At 40.3% G+C, this 17,676-nt stretch overlaps 1 protein-coding gene across 1 annotated transcript; it reads left to right on the forward strand.

Annotated features, from left to right (window-relative positions):
• The first annotated feature begins 2,003 nt into the window (after positions 1-2,003).
• LOC136046497 (p53 apoptosis effector related to PMP-22-like) lies at positions 2,004-17,121 on the forward strand. Its single transcript, XM_065733084.1, has 3 exons — positions 2,004-2,335; positions 16,350-16,493; positions 16,744-17,121. Exons 1-3 carry the CDS (start codon positions 2,125-2,127, stop codon positions 16,956-16,958), a joined length of 570 nt encoding a protein of 189 aa, XP_065589156.1. The 5' UTR covers positions 2,004-2,124; the 3' UTR covers positions 16,959-17,121.
• Positions 17,122-17,676: the final 555 nt, after the last annotated feature.

A 17,676-nucleotide genomic window follows, 5' to 3' on the forward strand; every position in this document is an offset into this window, starting at 1 on the left:
TGTCAGCTTTGAATACATCTTAATCTCTTTTGTCCCAGATCTTACAAATTACTCTTATACTGAATGTGAGCACTGCTTGTCATTTGAAGATACTTAAGGATGACAAAGATGGGCAAGAGGCAGGAGCACCCTCAGTGTCTGAACACTACTCATCTTTCTTTCAGTGTGATAAATGTGTTGTGTGTTATCATCCTGCAAATGTTAACATGACAACGTGCATGTCATATAAAGGTGTGTTATGACAAAAAGTAATGACAAATCCTTCAGCCAAAAATGGGTACCTAAAAGGTGGCTGAGCACTCAATAAAAAAGGGAAATTTTTTTTATTCTGCAATGTTGCTTTCTCTGAGAAGGAAAAGGCCAAGTTTTTATAAAGCTAACGCTATTCTTGAAAGACTGACACTTGACAAGAGACAAGATATAGACTGCTGAGCAGCCTACTGCCACATGTATGAGTGCTTTTGAAGTCATCATTTAGAAACCCAAATCTTTGTTGCCTCAATCTTTTGGAGATTTTGTGACTGTCTTTACCTCAACTGTGGAAACAGAAAGAATGTATAAATGTATGTGGACAGGTTGCAGGTATCAGCATGTTGCACTATGGCTGAGCTTCAAACAGTAGTAGCTGTTTTAATGTATATATAAAAATTCTGTGCACAAAAAACAGATGTAACGCAGTGTGTTAGAACTGATAACTAACCTTTTAAGCATTATGTTTAGATTAAAGATAACTGACTGTGGCTTGTAAAAACATGCTCCATAAGGATCTCTTTAGAGTCCTTTAGTGTCCTTTATAAAAAGGGTTTTTTTGTTTGTTTGTTTGTTTTTTGGAGGGGGGTTGTTTGTTTGTTTGTTTGTTTGTTTTTGAGATTGTCCATTATTTCTTTCCCAAAAGAGCAGCTGAGATGTCATGATAGTTGGCTTTTGCTTCAAGTGAGACTCAAATTCAAATGTCAGTCTTGTAAAGAAGTCTCCTGCTCTAACAGAGACCTATCAAATATCCTTTATGGGCCTCTCAAAATCTCAAGAAAATGGTCTGACTGTACTGCAGGGAGCCACTGCTAGAAGGCCTCAGCTAGCCAGAACTGCACCAGCTGGAGGAAGAGAAGCAAAGCAGACACACCACTGCTGATCTACCACCAAGCTAATCAGCTGTCTCCATCTGGAGATAATGTGGTGTCACATTGACGCATTCAAATTGCTTTCATGATGGAGCTAATGACTCTTCACTGTGCTGCAGCTCGCTGGTGTGGATGTTCCAGTTTGGGTCTATGCAAGCTCAAGACCTGCAGCAGGTTGCGGAGTGGCTGTGGTTCATCTCTCTGTTGTGCTTCCAGCTCAACACAGGCAGGCTCAGGCAGGCCCTGAGCAGTGTGTGCGTGGTCAGATCCATGTGCAGACTTCCCGAGGCACAGCCAAACCAAAGCCTAGTATTCATTCTCCCACAAAGGCTATACCCTTACCATACTATACTTTTAATGATCAACTCCTATGGCTTTCCCCCCCTGCAGCTACGTCCATAAAGGGATACAGAGGACACTTAAAAGCTCTTTCTTGTGTCTGTTTAATAGCAGCTAGAAGAATTTTTTTTTTGTAACTGATTGTCGAAGATAGGTTATCATTCATTTTTAAATAGAGTTCAAGAAAGGCAACTTTGAACCTGCAGGTGGCAAGTTTTAGAAGCAGCCACCACCCTCCAATGCAAACAGTTGACTGGGTTCCTGCATTTACCTGCCTTGCTGCAAATCCCTCAGGAGAACAGCTTTGAGATACTCCTTCTGCTGGGGAGAGGCAGGAAGGAAAGCGTTAAACGCTGAGGGTGAGCAGCACCCGCTCTGTTACTGAGTCAGCAGAGCAGAGAGGATCCCACAGACAAACCCAGCCTTGCAGCTTCCCCTGGCCCAACTGGTTATTGCTCAGTGGTGGCTCTTACTCATTTGAATTTAGGTGGAGCTGCCTCCCTCCCTCCCTCTCGTGTCTGTCCTGATTAAAAAGCTTTTTTCACACAGCTGAACGTCGGCTGGCAGGTACGGGTGCTCCTACTCAAGGCATTTTGCAGAAGCACCCTTTACTTGGTGTGGCTGGATCAGTAACAGAGTCAGCTCTCCCTGCCCTGCCAGCAAGATGGTGAAGTACGGCCTCGACTACACTCGCTGCAGATGGATCCTACCCCTGCTTCTGGGCATCGGCGTTATCTTCGGTATCATTGCACTGGCAGGCAGGGGCTGGCTGGAGTCGCAGACCTTGCCCTACGTGCACCAAGCATCGTTATGGGAGAGCTGCAGCAGGCCTTCGCAGGGTGGGGAATGGAGCTGCGAGTCTCTCATGGGTTATGGTAAGCATTGGCAAGGGCGGCGGGGAGGTCTCTGAAGCAGTGGGTCACCTCTCTGAGCACATCTCCCCTAAGCTTTCCCAAACATTTCTCCTAATATCTGACCTTTTTAAAAAAGCTGTGGAAGATGGGAACCAGCACTGAAATGCATCAGTGCTTTTTGAGAAACAGAACAAAGACAAAACGTGTCCTCACCTCTGTGCAGAAAGAAACCTCGGCGCTTTAGACCATGACTTGTGTAGTACAAAAAACACATATGGTAGTGTATGAGTGCAGGAACTGTTACAGAATTTAAGATTTTCTTCCTCTTTTAGAAGAAGCCAATAACCTTTCCTCACTAATCACAGCTTTCCAGAGCTTAACTACTGCTGAACAAATGTCCAAAAAGCAAGTTGTGGGGTAAGCCTGGCACAACTGTAGGGTAAGCCAATCTTCAGTGTCAGGAAGAAGTTGGGAGGTAAAAAAGTAAGATGATACAAAGATATCCCCAGGGAGTGTCAGCCTGTAGAATGCTGCTCCAGTAGGTGGGTCATGTGAATGAGCCTTTTTGTGATTATGAAAGAAAGCTCTGAGAGAAGAAAAGATTTATGCTTGTATTGAATTTTGGCTAAGTGTGCTATTAAACAAGTTGACGCAGCTTGAAAAGTTTTAAACCGCTGTGTCTGGGAGACTCAGCCAAGATTAGGATTGTTCTACATATGTACTGGTTCTCAGTTATTTTCTGTATATCTGGTAAGTGCAACAAGCTAAAGCAAGTTATTGGCTGTTAGCCTGAGCCAGGAGAAACTTTCAAGCTTATGATTTATGCTGATGCCAATTCAAATTTTAAGGAAGAACATTTTCTCTAAAGCTCAGAATCTCATCTGCTTTGGCTGAAAATTAAGGCTTCCCAGTCCTTAGCTGCAATGAGAAGTGAGCCTTGTCCTGATGTCCTGTCCATGACAGCTGGCACTGTCCATGTCATGAATGCCAGTTTTACCTGGGCAGAAAATTTTCAGAAGTTTCACCACACTTCTCTTGATAATACAGATGTTTCCAGGTCCTACATGATTGTTTGGCATTTCACTTCCTTCCTTATTCTGCCTCATTCTTACATGCTTAGATCCTGCATGCACAGTTTCCCACTGGGAAGCATCTATAGACAAGCCAGGTAGGTCATTCTCCTCAGTTTGGACTATCCCACCATTTACGGAGTTACCACAAATTACAACCTCAGTAAGTACAATTTGGGACTTACATGTTGGACTTAGGACATACATTTCTCCAGAATATTCTCCAGCACATGCACTGAAGAGTTATCTGACACTTTTGAAAGCATTAGAAATGCTGTTTTTGTGCTCCATGACTGCAGTACAATCTCAATGGGCGTGCATCTACCACTTGACCTCATCAAGGTTACTAAAGACCCTGAAAACCCAAGCAGATGATCAAAATCTCTCTGGAAATAAATCCTAAGTGGAAAAGGAGAATATGGCTGAGATGAGAGTTACTTGGCCACTGGAACAATATGTGAGTGCTGGATGTTAAAAACAAAAACAAAAAAAGTATGTAGGCCAAGTGACAGTGAATTTCCCTTTTCAAGATGATGTCCTTCCAGTGTAAATCTGAGCCATTATAGGTGTGGTTACACCAGTGGTGAGAGGACTGTAAACCTGCTTGCCGTGGTGCAAAGTCATGTCACTGTCTTTTCCAGCCCTGAAGATGTAGGTCCCTACTCTCTCCTAGTGTAAGTATGGTGCCTGCAGCACTATATTGTAGAGATGTTGTCCTTATGTTTTGTCCCTCCTGTTATGTGATTTTCCCATCCATTGTCTGGGGACCAGCACCTAGTAAAGAAGACCGGGGCTGAGCCCTCAGGCTGGAGTGGACCCATGTCCCTCCTTTCTTATGCAGGTGTGCTAGCAATACAGATGCTACCTGGAAGTTGCCAGAGAGAAGGCAATAAGAAGCACTATTTTCACTGCTACTTCAGGATACCATTACGAAACACAGAAGAGTAAGGATGGATTGGAGTTTCTTTTGTTTATTGAAAAGCAAATGTAGCCAGTTGCATGTATCTGAGAACTGGTCTCAGCTCTGGGTCCTGAGCAGATGGAGGTGCTTTCTAGACAGACTTCCTTCAGGCAGCTTATCTCCAGAGGTGGGTGTGTTCTGATCCATTCTGACCTCTATCATTCTGTCCTTGCTCAGTAGATGTGGGGTTGGGAGATCTCTTCTGGGAGCCTTGTGCAGCATGCAAGTGCCTGGTGCTCATATTGGATTCCACTCAAAAGGCCAGGCTGTGTGACAGCATCTCGCTTGGAGGCATACATCTTGTAAGCATACATCTCACTTGTTTTGCATTAAGTCTGATTTTATATGCCCTGCTGCTGGATCATAGGTTTCTGATAATTCTGGTATTACATTCATCCACAAGGTCGCAGAAAACAACCATTCAGTGTCATGTTCTGTTGATATTTATCGTTCTCTTGTGCCATGCTAAACACCATGCTTGACTAACAAAGTGTAATTACACGCCTTCCTGAACACAGAGACAAAAGACATGTAAATAGCAAGGACAGGAGTGTTTTACATTTTCTAGAGATTAATACTTTCATCCCCCCTCTATCCCACACTTCCTGTTTGCTTTCGTCTGGGCTTTATTCTCAGCTTCTGAGGCTGAGCGGGTTCTGAAATTCACTCTTACTGTGGGGATAGTTTCACTATAAATAAATATATAAATGTTGCAGACATATGCATGTCTGCAACAGCAACTGTCAGTGAATATGCCCATCACGGCTTGGACAGTAAGGTACCTTAATCCACCACAGACATCTTCATCCCATTATAATTAGATGTAATTATAAAGATCTTGCAAGTTGTTCAATACAGTGTTCAAATTCAGATCAAATTCTCCACCTACAATGTCTGTAATTCCCCTGCATCACTACTGTTTGGCTTAACATATGTACATACACAGACAAAAAAAAATCGAACATCCTTGGGATTGGCCATATGCTTCAGTGGCACTATCTGGAGCTTTAGGAATCTCCTGAATTGTTGTTTAAGTTGACAGGATTTGGAATGTCACAGGGCAGACAAGAGGGTTACACAATGGTGCTTTTTTGGAAAGCCAGAGTAACTGCTTCACTGGTGCATTAAGCTTCTGTGCATTAGGCTGTTACAAAGACAGACTTAATGGATTGGTAACAGGCACAATATGGAATGTATCTGGGACGTGGCTGAGCTTGCAAAGAAAATGCAGAAGTTAAATCCCTTCATGAAGCTGCCATGGCACTCCTTTATTTTTCTTGATTTTGGCTACAGGACCTCTCTTGTACAAGGTGTGACTCAGACCTGTTTTTCAGTGCGTAATTTATTCAACTGCAGGTTCTGAAGATGTTTAAACTTGTGTTCTTTGTTGGGAGGAATAACTGATTTTCGTTCATTAATCTTAGTATGATGCACAATAAGATGAAAACTTAGGAGTACTTGTTCCATCTTATATTTTACCTGGCCCTGTAGCCCTTCTGTGTGCAGATGCTGCCTTCAAAATAACTGCAAGCTCAAGCCTCTGAACTTAGGTTGAAATAGTTGGCTCATTTGGATGATGCAAATAGAAGTGCTGGAAGAATATTAGGAAAAAGCATTTTTGCGTAACAGATGAAATCCAGATCTTCATTATAGTATTCAAACACAACCTTTTCCTATGATGCATTATAGTATTCAAACACAACCTTTTCCTACGATGTTTGGAGTTTATTGCCTGTGGAGTGTAGAAGAAGGTTGAATGATTTTTCCATCTGGAGAGGACACATTTCTTCCTATCTTCTTAGATAGTATTATTTTGAACCGTGAATGTTGGTGAAGTATTACAAGATAGGATGACTAGTATAGTATAATAATAGAAAAACATTAGTTTAAATATGGCAACAGATGATTGTCTACAGCATAAGTGAAGAAAAGGAATGCTTCAAAATGCATTCCCTTTTTTCACTCATAATCTCACAAGAATAGTACTGGTAAGTAGATTTTCTTCTATGTTTCGCCTGTATTGAGCTCTTGGGTCCAGTGAAACTTTTGCCACACTAAAGCCACATTTACTATTCCAGAGGCATCATGCATGAGTGGAAATTACTTGCCACCTTCCCCTAGCTAATGATACTGTGGTGGGGTACATGGCCTGGCCCCACATCTCTTTCTCGGAAATTACCTTCTCCAGCCAGTGACTCATCACACCTAGGGCACAGAACAGACCAGACAGAAGTTTCCCCATTGCCACACTGCCTACATAAAATTGTTTTTGCTTTCTCCCATGTTCCTACCAGGGCTGACAGCCAGGCACAGGGAAGCCCTTGCTTGGCTCAGGCTCAAACAGGCACCCTGAGGAGAATGGTACAGGGACATTTCCAGAGGGATGGACTGGGACACAGCCCACTGCAATAGGATCTGAGAGAAGCTGCCTGTCCCAACTGTTGCTTGGCATGCAAGGGTGTGTGCATGTAGGAAGAGGAGTGAAGCAAGCATATAATTGTGCTTTGAAGCAGGTCCTGTCTCAAGTCACAGGGCCATTGTTGCAGTCTTTCCCTGAAGCTAAAGTTCTGCACTTAAATTCTTTCTAGATGATAGTGACATTCAGGTAGATTTGTCAGCATGTCCCTAAACATGGGAAACAAAGGCTAGGGAGGTTTCTGATCAGCCCAAAGAAGGCCATGAGAGAGCTGGAGCCAGCTATATTCTCTGTGCATTATCTGATTTACTGGGTTAAGTCTCCACTCTTTTGGTAGAGAGAGATGAAAACAATTTTTTTTCTGTTTCTTCTTCCTGTAAGTGTGAAACAGTTATATTTATATACACAAATTGCCAGTAATTTTACTGACACTGTGCAGGGTAACATATCATTTCCTAAGTCATCAGTCCCCTACAAATTACTTCGGACTAACCAGTGAAGAAGGCAATGACAAGATTAGTTATTTAACAACTTCTAATATTCAATAGTTATTCAAAAATTAGAATGCTAGAACATACAGCCTTAATTAAATGTGTTAAATATATTTAAGGAACTCTGATGGAAGAACAAAGGAACAAGTTCGATTTTTTCTCAGTTTGTAGAAGAGACTCCATTTTTTCTATGGATGTATAAAGAAGGGAATCAATCCCAAAGCATTACTTGGCATGACTATTTTCATTTCTCATCTGCAATTGCAAATATGCTTTCTCTCACAATTTTAGGGTTTGTTCTTTTATATATTTAGTGGCAAAATCATTTAATCAGACTCTTTTAAAATAGTAGTTATGCTCTTCAGCAATTAACTCTACAGAAAGCAATTGCGTATGGCATCCCACTGTTTATCACCCAGCCTCCGCTTTAACAATTACAGTTAAATTAGGTGGGAAAATATCAGTTGTGTGGAGGGCTCTTATCTCCCTGTGAGGAGTTGAATTGCTGGTGTTGAGGACTTTGCAAAAATGCTCACTGTTTTGAGTAGGCAGAATCTGAAGTCATCGAGTGCATACCATTAACACACACAGAGAAGGCATCTCTGCTGAAAATTTATGGAAACTTGTGGCTATCTTCTTACTTCTCTTCAGCTCTTATCTTCCTTTAGCTTATTGAGGTAATCTGATATAACAAGGCTGTAGTACTCTCTCTATAGTCTGAATGGCGATAAGAACTGCAAGGCTGAATGTGAATTCTACGTAGGGTTAAAGAGCCAGATTACTTAAGCAGGAAAGCAATTACTTGGGAAAAGAAACAAACCTCTCTAAATACTGTTACTTTTACATTTTCATTTCTTCCTGACAGCTTGTATTGTTCTAAGCAACTTTGAACATGTTCAGTCAGCAAATGTTTTAATGCCATGCTTCTTCTTTGTTATGTGCTAGTGCAAGATCTCTCATCAGTCAGAAATTCTCAGAATTCAAATTAGTTTGTGGAGTGAGGATGTCTATGTCTTTGACAGATGTCTCTGACTATATCCCAATGAATAATGGGGATCAAGAGTAAAGAGAACAATACTTGGTGCATATAGAAATGATATATAAATTCAGTGCTCTTCAGACAGAATTGGCCCTGGGAAATTCAAACTCAAAAGGAGATTTTTGGAAAGGTTCCACCCTGCTGTTTCAATTCTGAGTTCTAATTCATAACCTGTGTTGTCAGAAGTTTATTCTGGTTAAGTCACATTATACCTTTTAATCCTTATTATAATTCAAGAGCAGTTAGGAAGCAGATACATCTTGCTACCATGAACTTATTTGTCAATATCTTGCCTGTATTATTTGACCTTGCCCATCCCCATATATACATCCAAGTTTAAGTCATCCTGCTTTAGCTTAAAATAAATAGGAAGAATAAGAGGAAACCTATTGTAGTATCAAACTGTATAAAATCAAATCGCGATACCAAGATATTTGCAGTGTATGCAACTGCTTCTGAAGATAATGTAAGCTAGGGGTATTCCCTGACTCTCCCTTGGTCAAACCTTTAATTTTGAGCCACTGTGTGAATATTAATTTAATAGCTAACTTACTCACTTGGTGATCCCTTTGATGACAGTACTACGCCTTCTGCTTCTTCTGCCTCCCTAGCACTAAGTAAGTGCTGAGGAGAAAGCCCTCATTAATATAGGATTTGCAGAAGCCAGCACCTAAGTCAAGCTTGTACATGTCTGGGCTTATGGTGAGATGAGTTTGAACCACTCCCTCAAGACATAACTACTCCTTGCCTCAAAATTCAAGTCAGAATAGCCCCTAAGCTGGATTGTTTTCCTCAGTAAGAGAGATTTTCGGAAATACATAAAGCCTTGAACACAGGTGCTGCCTGTATGCGTTAATTACTGAAATCAGTGCTTGAAAGTTAATAGTTATTTGCTTTAAATAAGTTGAAGTCCACCAAGCTGAGCTGAAATGTTACTTTAGCCCTAAGCTATGGTTAAGATACTATTTTCTGCTAATAGATATTATGTTTTTCTAAAAGGTGGTCTGTATGTGAAGGTTCTTTACCTTACTGTTTTCTTTTAAAGATGTTACTATGTGGTAATTGGAAGCCCTAATTCTTTCTCATTTGTATGATAGGACCTACTACTAACCATCGAGAAACTTTAGCAATGGAATTATGTAGTGTGAAGTCTAACTAGGTCATTCTCTGTCACAGTGGTTGGCTCATAGGTAGTGGAAAGCTAAAAGGTTTACGTGGTTCCTGCTCACATAAAAATAGCTTGCATATCATAAGATAATACTCTATTATTAAATGAGAAGTCCTTATTGACTGCCAATAAATTCTGAACTAATGCTGAGGAAAAGAGCAGAGTCACTAAAAAGGATGTCAAAAAGGAGAACAGAAACTGTATTTTGTATTCCACTTCAAACTTAACTCAAAAGCAAAGAAAAACAAAGCATTGACCTGCCAAGGGAAAGATCCTTAGAAATCAGTTGTTTTAAGAATAATTCAGATGCAATGAAGAGCAACAGAAGATAGAAGCTCAGAGAATAATACACATCCAATCATGCCTTTGATTTTTTTCCCTGATTTTATTCTGTTTGTAAATTATTCTTGACTAGTATGTTATTTTCTTTGTTTTTGTAGCTTTTATTTTAAGTTATATTCTGCCAGTAGTTTTCAGTCTGCACATATTGTTTCTTCATAAGAAGCTACTTTTAATAGTTTCTGATTCAGTTTCAGCTGCACACACAAACACACGGAGACTGGTATTTCAAAATCAGCTCATGTGATCAGCAAATGCTTGCAGAACATTTTCAAAGAGAGCATCAAATTTTCTCATAGTTTTCTTATTACAGGTTATCTGATTATAACTGTCAGAAGACAAGATTTTGTGCTGTGCTATTGTAAAAGGAAATTCTGACCATGCCACTTAGAGTCCTGGATAGCAGTGCAATATACAACAACAGTTCTTAATTCTTCAGCTGACAAATTCAGTTTGGGATTAATGACTTTGATGGATGAATTTAAGATGGAAGCTGAGGAGATATAAAATAGGAGAACACTTTCAGTTTAATTTATCATTTCAATGGAAACAAATCAAAGAGTTCAGAGTTCGACACACCCTGATGAAAAATGTCAGGTTGAGAAATCCAAGTGAGTTCAGCTTTGTTTTCAAAATAATGCTCTTTCCCTTTAATCAGACAGTCATAAAACAGGTTGAGCTCTACAAACTCAGTCTAGAAACATTCTCATTACGTACAATACAGAGATGAATCACCGACTTGGCAGATTTTAGTTCTTGTAAGAACTGCTATGTAAGACAGGAGCTAGAACAGCAGGATTTGTGTTTCTCTCCTCTGATGTGTGAAGGATAACAAAGTAAATGCTGTTTTCAAGGCAATCTTGCTTTTTTTTTCTCTCCTTTGTATTGGAACTCTCATCCATAAAATTGCTGTACAACTCACCCCAGAGGGTGATGTGATAACATGATCAGCTGATAAGAATGTGTCAATAATTTCTTGATCTCTGCAAGGTGACAACAAACTATTTTTCTTTCTAATGCTAGTTGTGTATTTAGATTCAAGCTAGGAAAAATTTTTGAATAGACCTATTCTTACTGATTTGTCTAGAAGTACTCCTGAAGGGGGTTCGTTTCAGAAAATATGACTCAAACAGAGACACTCAGTAGTTTGTGTCATTTGGGGATGCCACATCAAGAAAGATATGAGATACAACAACGTTGTAAATGTTTTTTCACATTTTTGAATCATATTCAGTGAAATCAGAGAAATTTGTAGTTATCATGAGAGAGGAAGGCTTCACATGTTATTTTCAAAGCACTATTGTGAGCACTAAACATATGGCAAGCTAAGAATAGTAGAGTTAGTGGTCCAAAGTTTTGACTTGGCTTACTGCTGAGCAAGGAAGTTTGCTTCCTTATGTGTGAAGCATGAGCAGTGTTTGCACTTTGGGAAAATGCACAAGGTTGTGAAATCAGGAAGACAGGAAATTGGAGATGCTCCTAGACCTGGATTTCTCATAAAGTCAGTCAGCTTCCACATGGCTGCAGTCAACAACAGGATATTCAGAATATGTTTACATGGAAGAATACAAGAGGCAGTCATGCTACTTCTAATATCTTAGCTTTAATACCACTGTAATAATGCCATGTTATTATTAAACAGTCTCAGCTAATTATCTTGCTCATAAGCGGCGGCAAGCTCTGTTTGAGCATGGGTGGACTCTTTCTGTTCTCTAAATTAGCTGAGGTTCTCCTTGCACAGCAATAAGCATTAGATGGAGGGCACTTATTTTCATTTTCCAGTAGTCACATATGGCTGCATTCATGGTGGGTTGTTTGGACTCCCAGAAGTCATTACTGACTCATGCACAAGACACTGTACACAGAAGCACATTTTCCTCTGCTTGAGATGGGCATGAAAATGGGTGGTTGTTTTCCCTATGTTGGATTGCAAAGTCTTGTTGTAAGGACTTTTCTGTAAGACAGAATTGCTCAGAAAATTGCCAGCTGAAAGGAGCTGAAGAGGGAGGATGATGTGTCACCTCCTGCAAACTCTCTCATAAAGATCATTTGCATTTTTTCAGCTGACAGAGGAGGCAAAAAGGGAGAAGTAGGATGAACATGCAAGTGTTGCATTATCCTGACAGTTTTCCAGGACACTTGCATGAATACACACCTTTTTTCTAACTAGCACATTTTAACTATTAAACAGCCAAATCATCACTGCCATTTGGGGAACCTGTGAAAACAGTCCTCACAAGTTCTTGAACATTTTCACTGATTTAGTTTGATGTTGTTTAACCTCCTGCTTTGTTTCTATTTCTGATTTTATGACAGGGACTTTCAGCTTTCAACTGCTCTCCTTCTAGAATCAAGTGTTTGTTGGGTTGGCATTGCATCCACAATAATTCTATTACTTGGATTTCTCATTTTTATGAAAAAGATTTGCAGTTAGAAAAAAAATTATTTATGCTTTAACTTACGCATCATGTTAAAGAAAAATGTAAAGAAAAATAAGACTATATTTGGTAACAATTTAGCTGCTTGGTTGCAACTAAATCATTTCCTAAATTCATTCAAAAGTGATTCCTAATAAAACATCTATTCTGAAATGTACTTTCAGCAAAGTACTTTACAGCCTGTGGAAACAGAGCCTGTGGGAAGGGTGTTGCTGCTCAGCATCACAAGGATGTTCTTGTGCCAAGGCTTTTGAGACTGCTCTGGAGATGCAGAAGACATTTTGCGGTTGTAATGGCTGGAATTACACATTTTTGTTCTTTGTCAGTGTTTTCTTATCAATGAAATTAATCTAATTCTGGCATTTTTGAGGAATTATAATTATTTGTTATACTGGTGAAGACACTAAGGTACTCTAGTACTGTCTGCCACAAAGTAAAATAAATATCTTGGAAACAAAAACAGTTGCAGTTATTCCCACATCAAGTTTTGTTACTTTTTACCGTAGGAAGGTAAGGTGTTTGCACACTGTGTTTTCAGACCACTAAAACCTACTGCTTTTTATAAAAGACGATGCAGTTGGGTTCCTCAAAAAACAAAACAAAACAGTCCACAGCAGTGGCTCTCCCACGGAAGCCTATTGCCTTACAAGAGCTATATACTGGTTTTCCTCCAACTCTGAGTTGCATTTTTTTCTCTTTTTAAAAGTGCCATGAAATTGGCTGTTACATGATTAAGCAATGAGTCTTAAAGATGTAGGCATCCTCTAGCAAACATGTCTCTTCTTGCCTTGTATGCAGTGCCCTGCAGGCTGGGCATATACCCAATCTGTTTTCATACAGTCACAGCGCTTGTAATACTGCAAAAAAACAACAACACCTGGGCAAGGCCAGAGGAGTGAGATGGCAGCATGGACATGGTACCACCACACATTGCTGAGGCCATCAAGTCACCTCTGAGCTTTTGGCATGGTCAATGCTGCCAGCTGCTGGATGGTGACTGTCATCAGCTCCTCATAGGAAGCAAGGTAGGTCAGCTGAAGTGCTCCCCCTCCAAGCTCAACCCTGCCTCTCCACATTGTATGCCATACCTCTGTGCCTTCTCTAAAATCCCCAATGAAAGAGTTTGGGCTAGAATATCAAGCTAGGTACTAAGATATAGGCACAGCTTTGCCATCTCTTCATTTTTTCTCAGGCAGCTGCCTGTGTACAAGAAGAATAATACAGCTGAAAAGTCTTCCAAAGCAGATGGAAACTCCTTGGCATAAGAAAGAAAAGAGACACAACATAAAACAGAAAATGTAGTGCAATGGTTAGAATGGAGCAAAAGTTGTGAAGTAGAAAATACTGGCAAGTAAACAGAAAGGTAAATTGATTTTGTTGGGCCAGCAGAAAGAAAAGATGGAAAAGATGGAAAATCCTGACACATTTTCTGTTCAGATTGTAGAAGTAGAGTAAGACTTAGAGAAGAGCAAAATGGTATTGCTTACCAGGTTCTGGACACTGGCAAAGCCCAGAGGGCTTTCATGCCAACCCAGCACTGGCAAGTGGAAAAGGAGGGTAGTTTGCTTCTTATTATTTGAATTCTCTTGTTTGGGTGACTGTCTTTAAGACTTGGCTACTACAACAGCAGGCAGAGACCAAAAGGTTATATTCTGATCATACTGACCCAGTGTGCAAGTGACAGACTGTTGGGAAGCTAAAGATATGATTTTTGGGAGACAAAAGGAACAACTGGACCCTGGGGTGGCATCAGCGCTGCCAGCCAGGTGAGATAAGGGGATGTTGCACTCAGCTCTATGCTGTGTAACCTCATCTCCAGCACTGGGTGTGGTTTGGGTGCCACAAAAAAAGAAGGACATAACAATATTAGAGAACATCTAAAGGAGGTCTGTGAGGATGGTCAAGGGTCTGGAGGATATGACGTGTAAAGAACAGCAGAGGTTCCTTAGTTTGTTCAGCCCGGAGCAGAGGAGCTGAGGGGAGGTCTCGTGGTGGCTGCAACTCCTCACATGGAGCGGAGGGGCAGTGCTCATCTCTGCTCTCTGTGACAGCGACAGGGCCCGAGGGAACGGCATGGAGCTGTGTCAGGGGAGGGGCAGCTGGGGGTTAGGGACAGGGTCTGCACCAGAGGGTGGTGGGCATGGAACAGGCTCCCAGGGCAGCAGTCATGGCCACAAGCTGATAGAGTTCAAGGAAGATTTGGACAGTGCTCTCAGACATAAAATCTGGATTTTGGGTGGTGCTGTGTGGAGGCAGGAGTTGGATGTGGTGATCCCTGTGGGTCCCTTTCAACTCCCAGCGAACCTGTACTCTATGATTTGATGAACCCCCTTAGGCCTACCTGAGAAAAAATGTTGGAACAAGGCTGCAAGGGAAGCACCACTGGATCTGGAGGCAAAGGTGTCTGCCTCTTTCTTCGGTGTGGGAGAAGTCGCATCACAATCGTTTACCATTTTATGACCAGTGCAATTGCTATCACTGAGGATAATGCACTGTAAAGTATTGGCTTCTGCTTCAGACCAGAGTATCATCACTGACATTTCCTTTGCTCCTTGTGTAGTACAAGTTGGATTACAAGCAAAGGGAAGCTATTCATTATATAATTATTATATTACGAGTTTAGAAAGAGCTTCTATTGCAGCATGAACAAGCAGCCACATTTCACATAAAAGGCACAAAGCTTTCTGTTCCTATCTCTTCAACAGTTATTGGTTTTAAAGCTGTCAGTTTTTAAGCTTTCCTGAGCTCCCCACAATTGGACAGAATGGCTGACAGCTGAGCTGCCTGCCAATCATTCAGCCATCAATCAGTCAAAGAGAAAGCAGGGGGAAAGGACCAATATACATGCTCAGAACAAGCTTCTTCATTCCACTTCAGCAGATTAGTATTAACATGTATTTTCGTCTACTCGTACCTGATTATTCTTGAGATGTTTAGATATCTGAAATTCAGGGTAGCTCATTCTTCTGTAGTCCAAAGAGAGCTTTCCCCAGGTATGCTAGGGAATGAAGACCCTGAATTCACATGCACTGACAGAGCTGTATTGAGAATGTGGACTGGCAGTGTTCGGCACATTCAGTACAGTCTTCTGATTGAAGCAGTCAGGTTGGTGGGCTTTTGAATACTAGAAATCTCAAGTAACTTGGTTCCATAACAAGACTTTACTGAACAATGAGCACTGAATTTGAAGTATGAAAATCATCAGGCTTTTTTGGGCTGTGGTAATTTTACAGAATTAATGCTGTATGCATTTGATACAAAGCCAACACCTTGCAAACGCATAGTGCAGGTGAGGGACTGAAGTCTGTAAATGCCCAGCAGAATGTAACTGCTTATTCTGTTCACACACAAAATTTTAGAAGTGTCAAAGTGGGCTTGTACAATGTGAAGACATGAGACACTTGGATCACTTTGAGCAGTCGTCACCCCTCAAGATTTAAAATGTTGAATAAATAATTTTTTCAGTTGTTATTCCAGAACTATGTGCTTAGCATGTTTTAACATGGATATATATAATTTGATTTTTTTTTCAAAACAGAACAGTTCCAATTTTGGATCAAAAGGAGAGATTAAAGTTTTCTACAAAATAAACTTAAGATCTTTAGCTTCACAGAGTTAAATAAAGGATGAAAAGGCAGAAATTTCTGAATCTTGAAATGTATAGAGTATTGCCATAGTTCTAAATTTGCATGCCAGTGTGATAGTGCTTGTATATAAGAATATAATCAATTTCAAGGATGGTCTACTTCTCCTTGTCCATGCAGAATGCTGCTGGTTTTACAGCATCTGCTGAGGTAATGGCATTTGTTGTTGGAGTGTCCACTGTTAAATCTCTAGTCACTTTTTGCTCAACTCTTAACTGTTAAACCTGAACAGGAAATGTATATACAAGCTCCGTTGCTTTCTTCAGGGAGGTCAAATGTGGTGTGCTTACACACTTTGTGCTTAATGAATGATTTCTGTAGGGTCTAAAATGTTCATTTGCAAGAGGAAAGAAAGTTTCCATGCTTTTCTTCTTGGAAATTCTTTTTTGTGTTTGTTTAAAATTAGCATTTCATTATAAACTGGAGAAAAACATGTTCTCATTCTAATATACTTTCCTTCTGATTTCAGCTTGGGGAAGAGCTGCAGCTGCCACATATCTTGTTGGCTTCCTACTCCTTGTCATCTGCTTTGCTCTGGCCATCATAGCATTTGCCATTGATACACTTCGGTTCAACTTCATAAGAGGGATTGGAGGCTTACTTTTTGTTGCTGGTAAGACAATATGTGAAGCAAAGTTTAGCTCATGCAGATATATTGATACTAGAACTGCTGTCTACTTCTGTGCTCAGTTCTCTGTCAGTATGCGTTTGAACGCTCAGTGAAACTAACATAAAATCTGTCATGGAAGTGGATCAGTCTCCAAATCCTCCAAAACCTGGGTGGATTTAGCTACAGGTATTATGGAGGTGGGCAGTGTGATGGGTTTAAGTTTAATCTACTTTTTTTCCTCCTGTTTCTTCAGCTGTGTTCTCCGTCATGGGCCTGGTCATTTATCCAGTGAAGTTCTCCAGTGAAATTGAAATGACAGGAATCAATATGTTCAGCTGGGCCTACGGCTTTGGCTGGACTACTGCTATTATGGAAATATGCTTGGGTTTCTTCTTCTGCTGCCTTCCTAACTATGAAGATCAAATCTTGGGCAATGTGAAGCCCACATATTTTTACTCATCTCCATAATCACCAGGAGAAAAATATTTGTATTCAAGAGGTATCTGATAGACCATCTACATTTTCCAGTGTAATATCATCAGATGCTAGTAGAAAAGGTTGGAAACTTGTAAAATACATAGAGAAAAACAGTACTGGCATTTTAAAATAAAGTTGTTCACTAATTTCTGAACCTTGGTATCGGATGTGGATTGCTTAGAAGATTGACTCTAAACATTAAAAAATCCTTGTGTTTCCTCATTCATTCCCATGAATGTGGGTGCATATGGATTCCTATGCTTTTACATTTTCAATTAAATTCAGAAAAGAAAACTATCAGTAAACAAAACATATTGTCTTTCTGAAGAAAATCAGCACGTAGGAATCCCATTTTGTATGTGTTAGTTTTTTCTAACCTGAAGATTTTGTGCATTTTTCAAGAAACCAAATGCCTTAATCTCCTGACTGTCAGAGCCAGCACTTCGTGATTTTACTTCCAGTTTTGCATTCATTCACTTAAACTGTAGGGATACAGTAAGAACAGGGCAAGAGAGACTCCCACTACTAAAGTTAGCATCCTGACTTTCACCCATCCATTTACAATGTAAATATTTATTTCTCAATATTAGTATCAGTAAACTAAGACCACCAGTAATCCAAGTATCCTTAAAAATTCTGGCATTCTGTTGTTGATGCCAGCACAGAGCGAGCAAAGATGGAGGAGATTTCCAGACATTTCCACAACCTA

The sequence above is a fragment of the Cyrtonyx montezumae genome, unplaced genomic scaffold (assembly GCF_038088225.1).
Source record: "Cyrtonyx montezumae isolate F1298 unplaced genomic scaffold, pur_monq_1.0 scaffold_0, whole genome shotgun sequence".
Classification (NCBI taxonomy): domain Eukaryota; kingdom Metazoa; phylum Chordata; class Aves; order Galliformes; family Odontophoridae; genus Cyrtonyx; species Cyrtonyx montezumae.

Excerpts from the sequence above, each read along its gene's own strand:
- LOC136046497 (XM_065733084.1), top strand. The coding sequence starts at position 2,125 with ATGGTGAAGTACGGCCTCGACTACACTCGCTGCAGATGGATCCTACCC. Across the intron at positions 2,336-16,349 it reads CGAGTCTCTCATGGGTTATG|CTTGGGGAAGAGCTGCAGCT; the intron begins GTAAGCATTGGC and ends TTCTGATTTCAG. Across the intron at positions 16,494-16,743 it reads AGGCTTACTTTTTGTTGCTG|CTGTGTTCTCCGTCATGGGC; the intron begins GTAAGACAATAT and ends CTGTTTCTTCAG.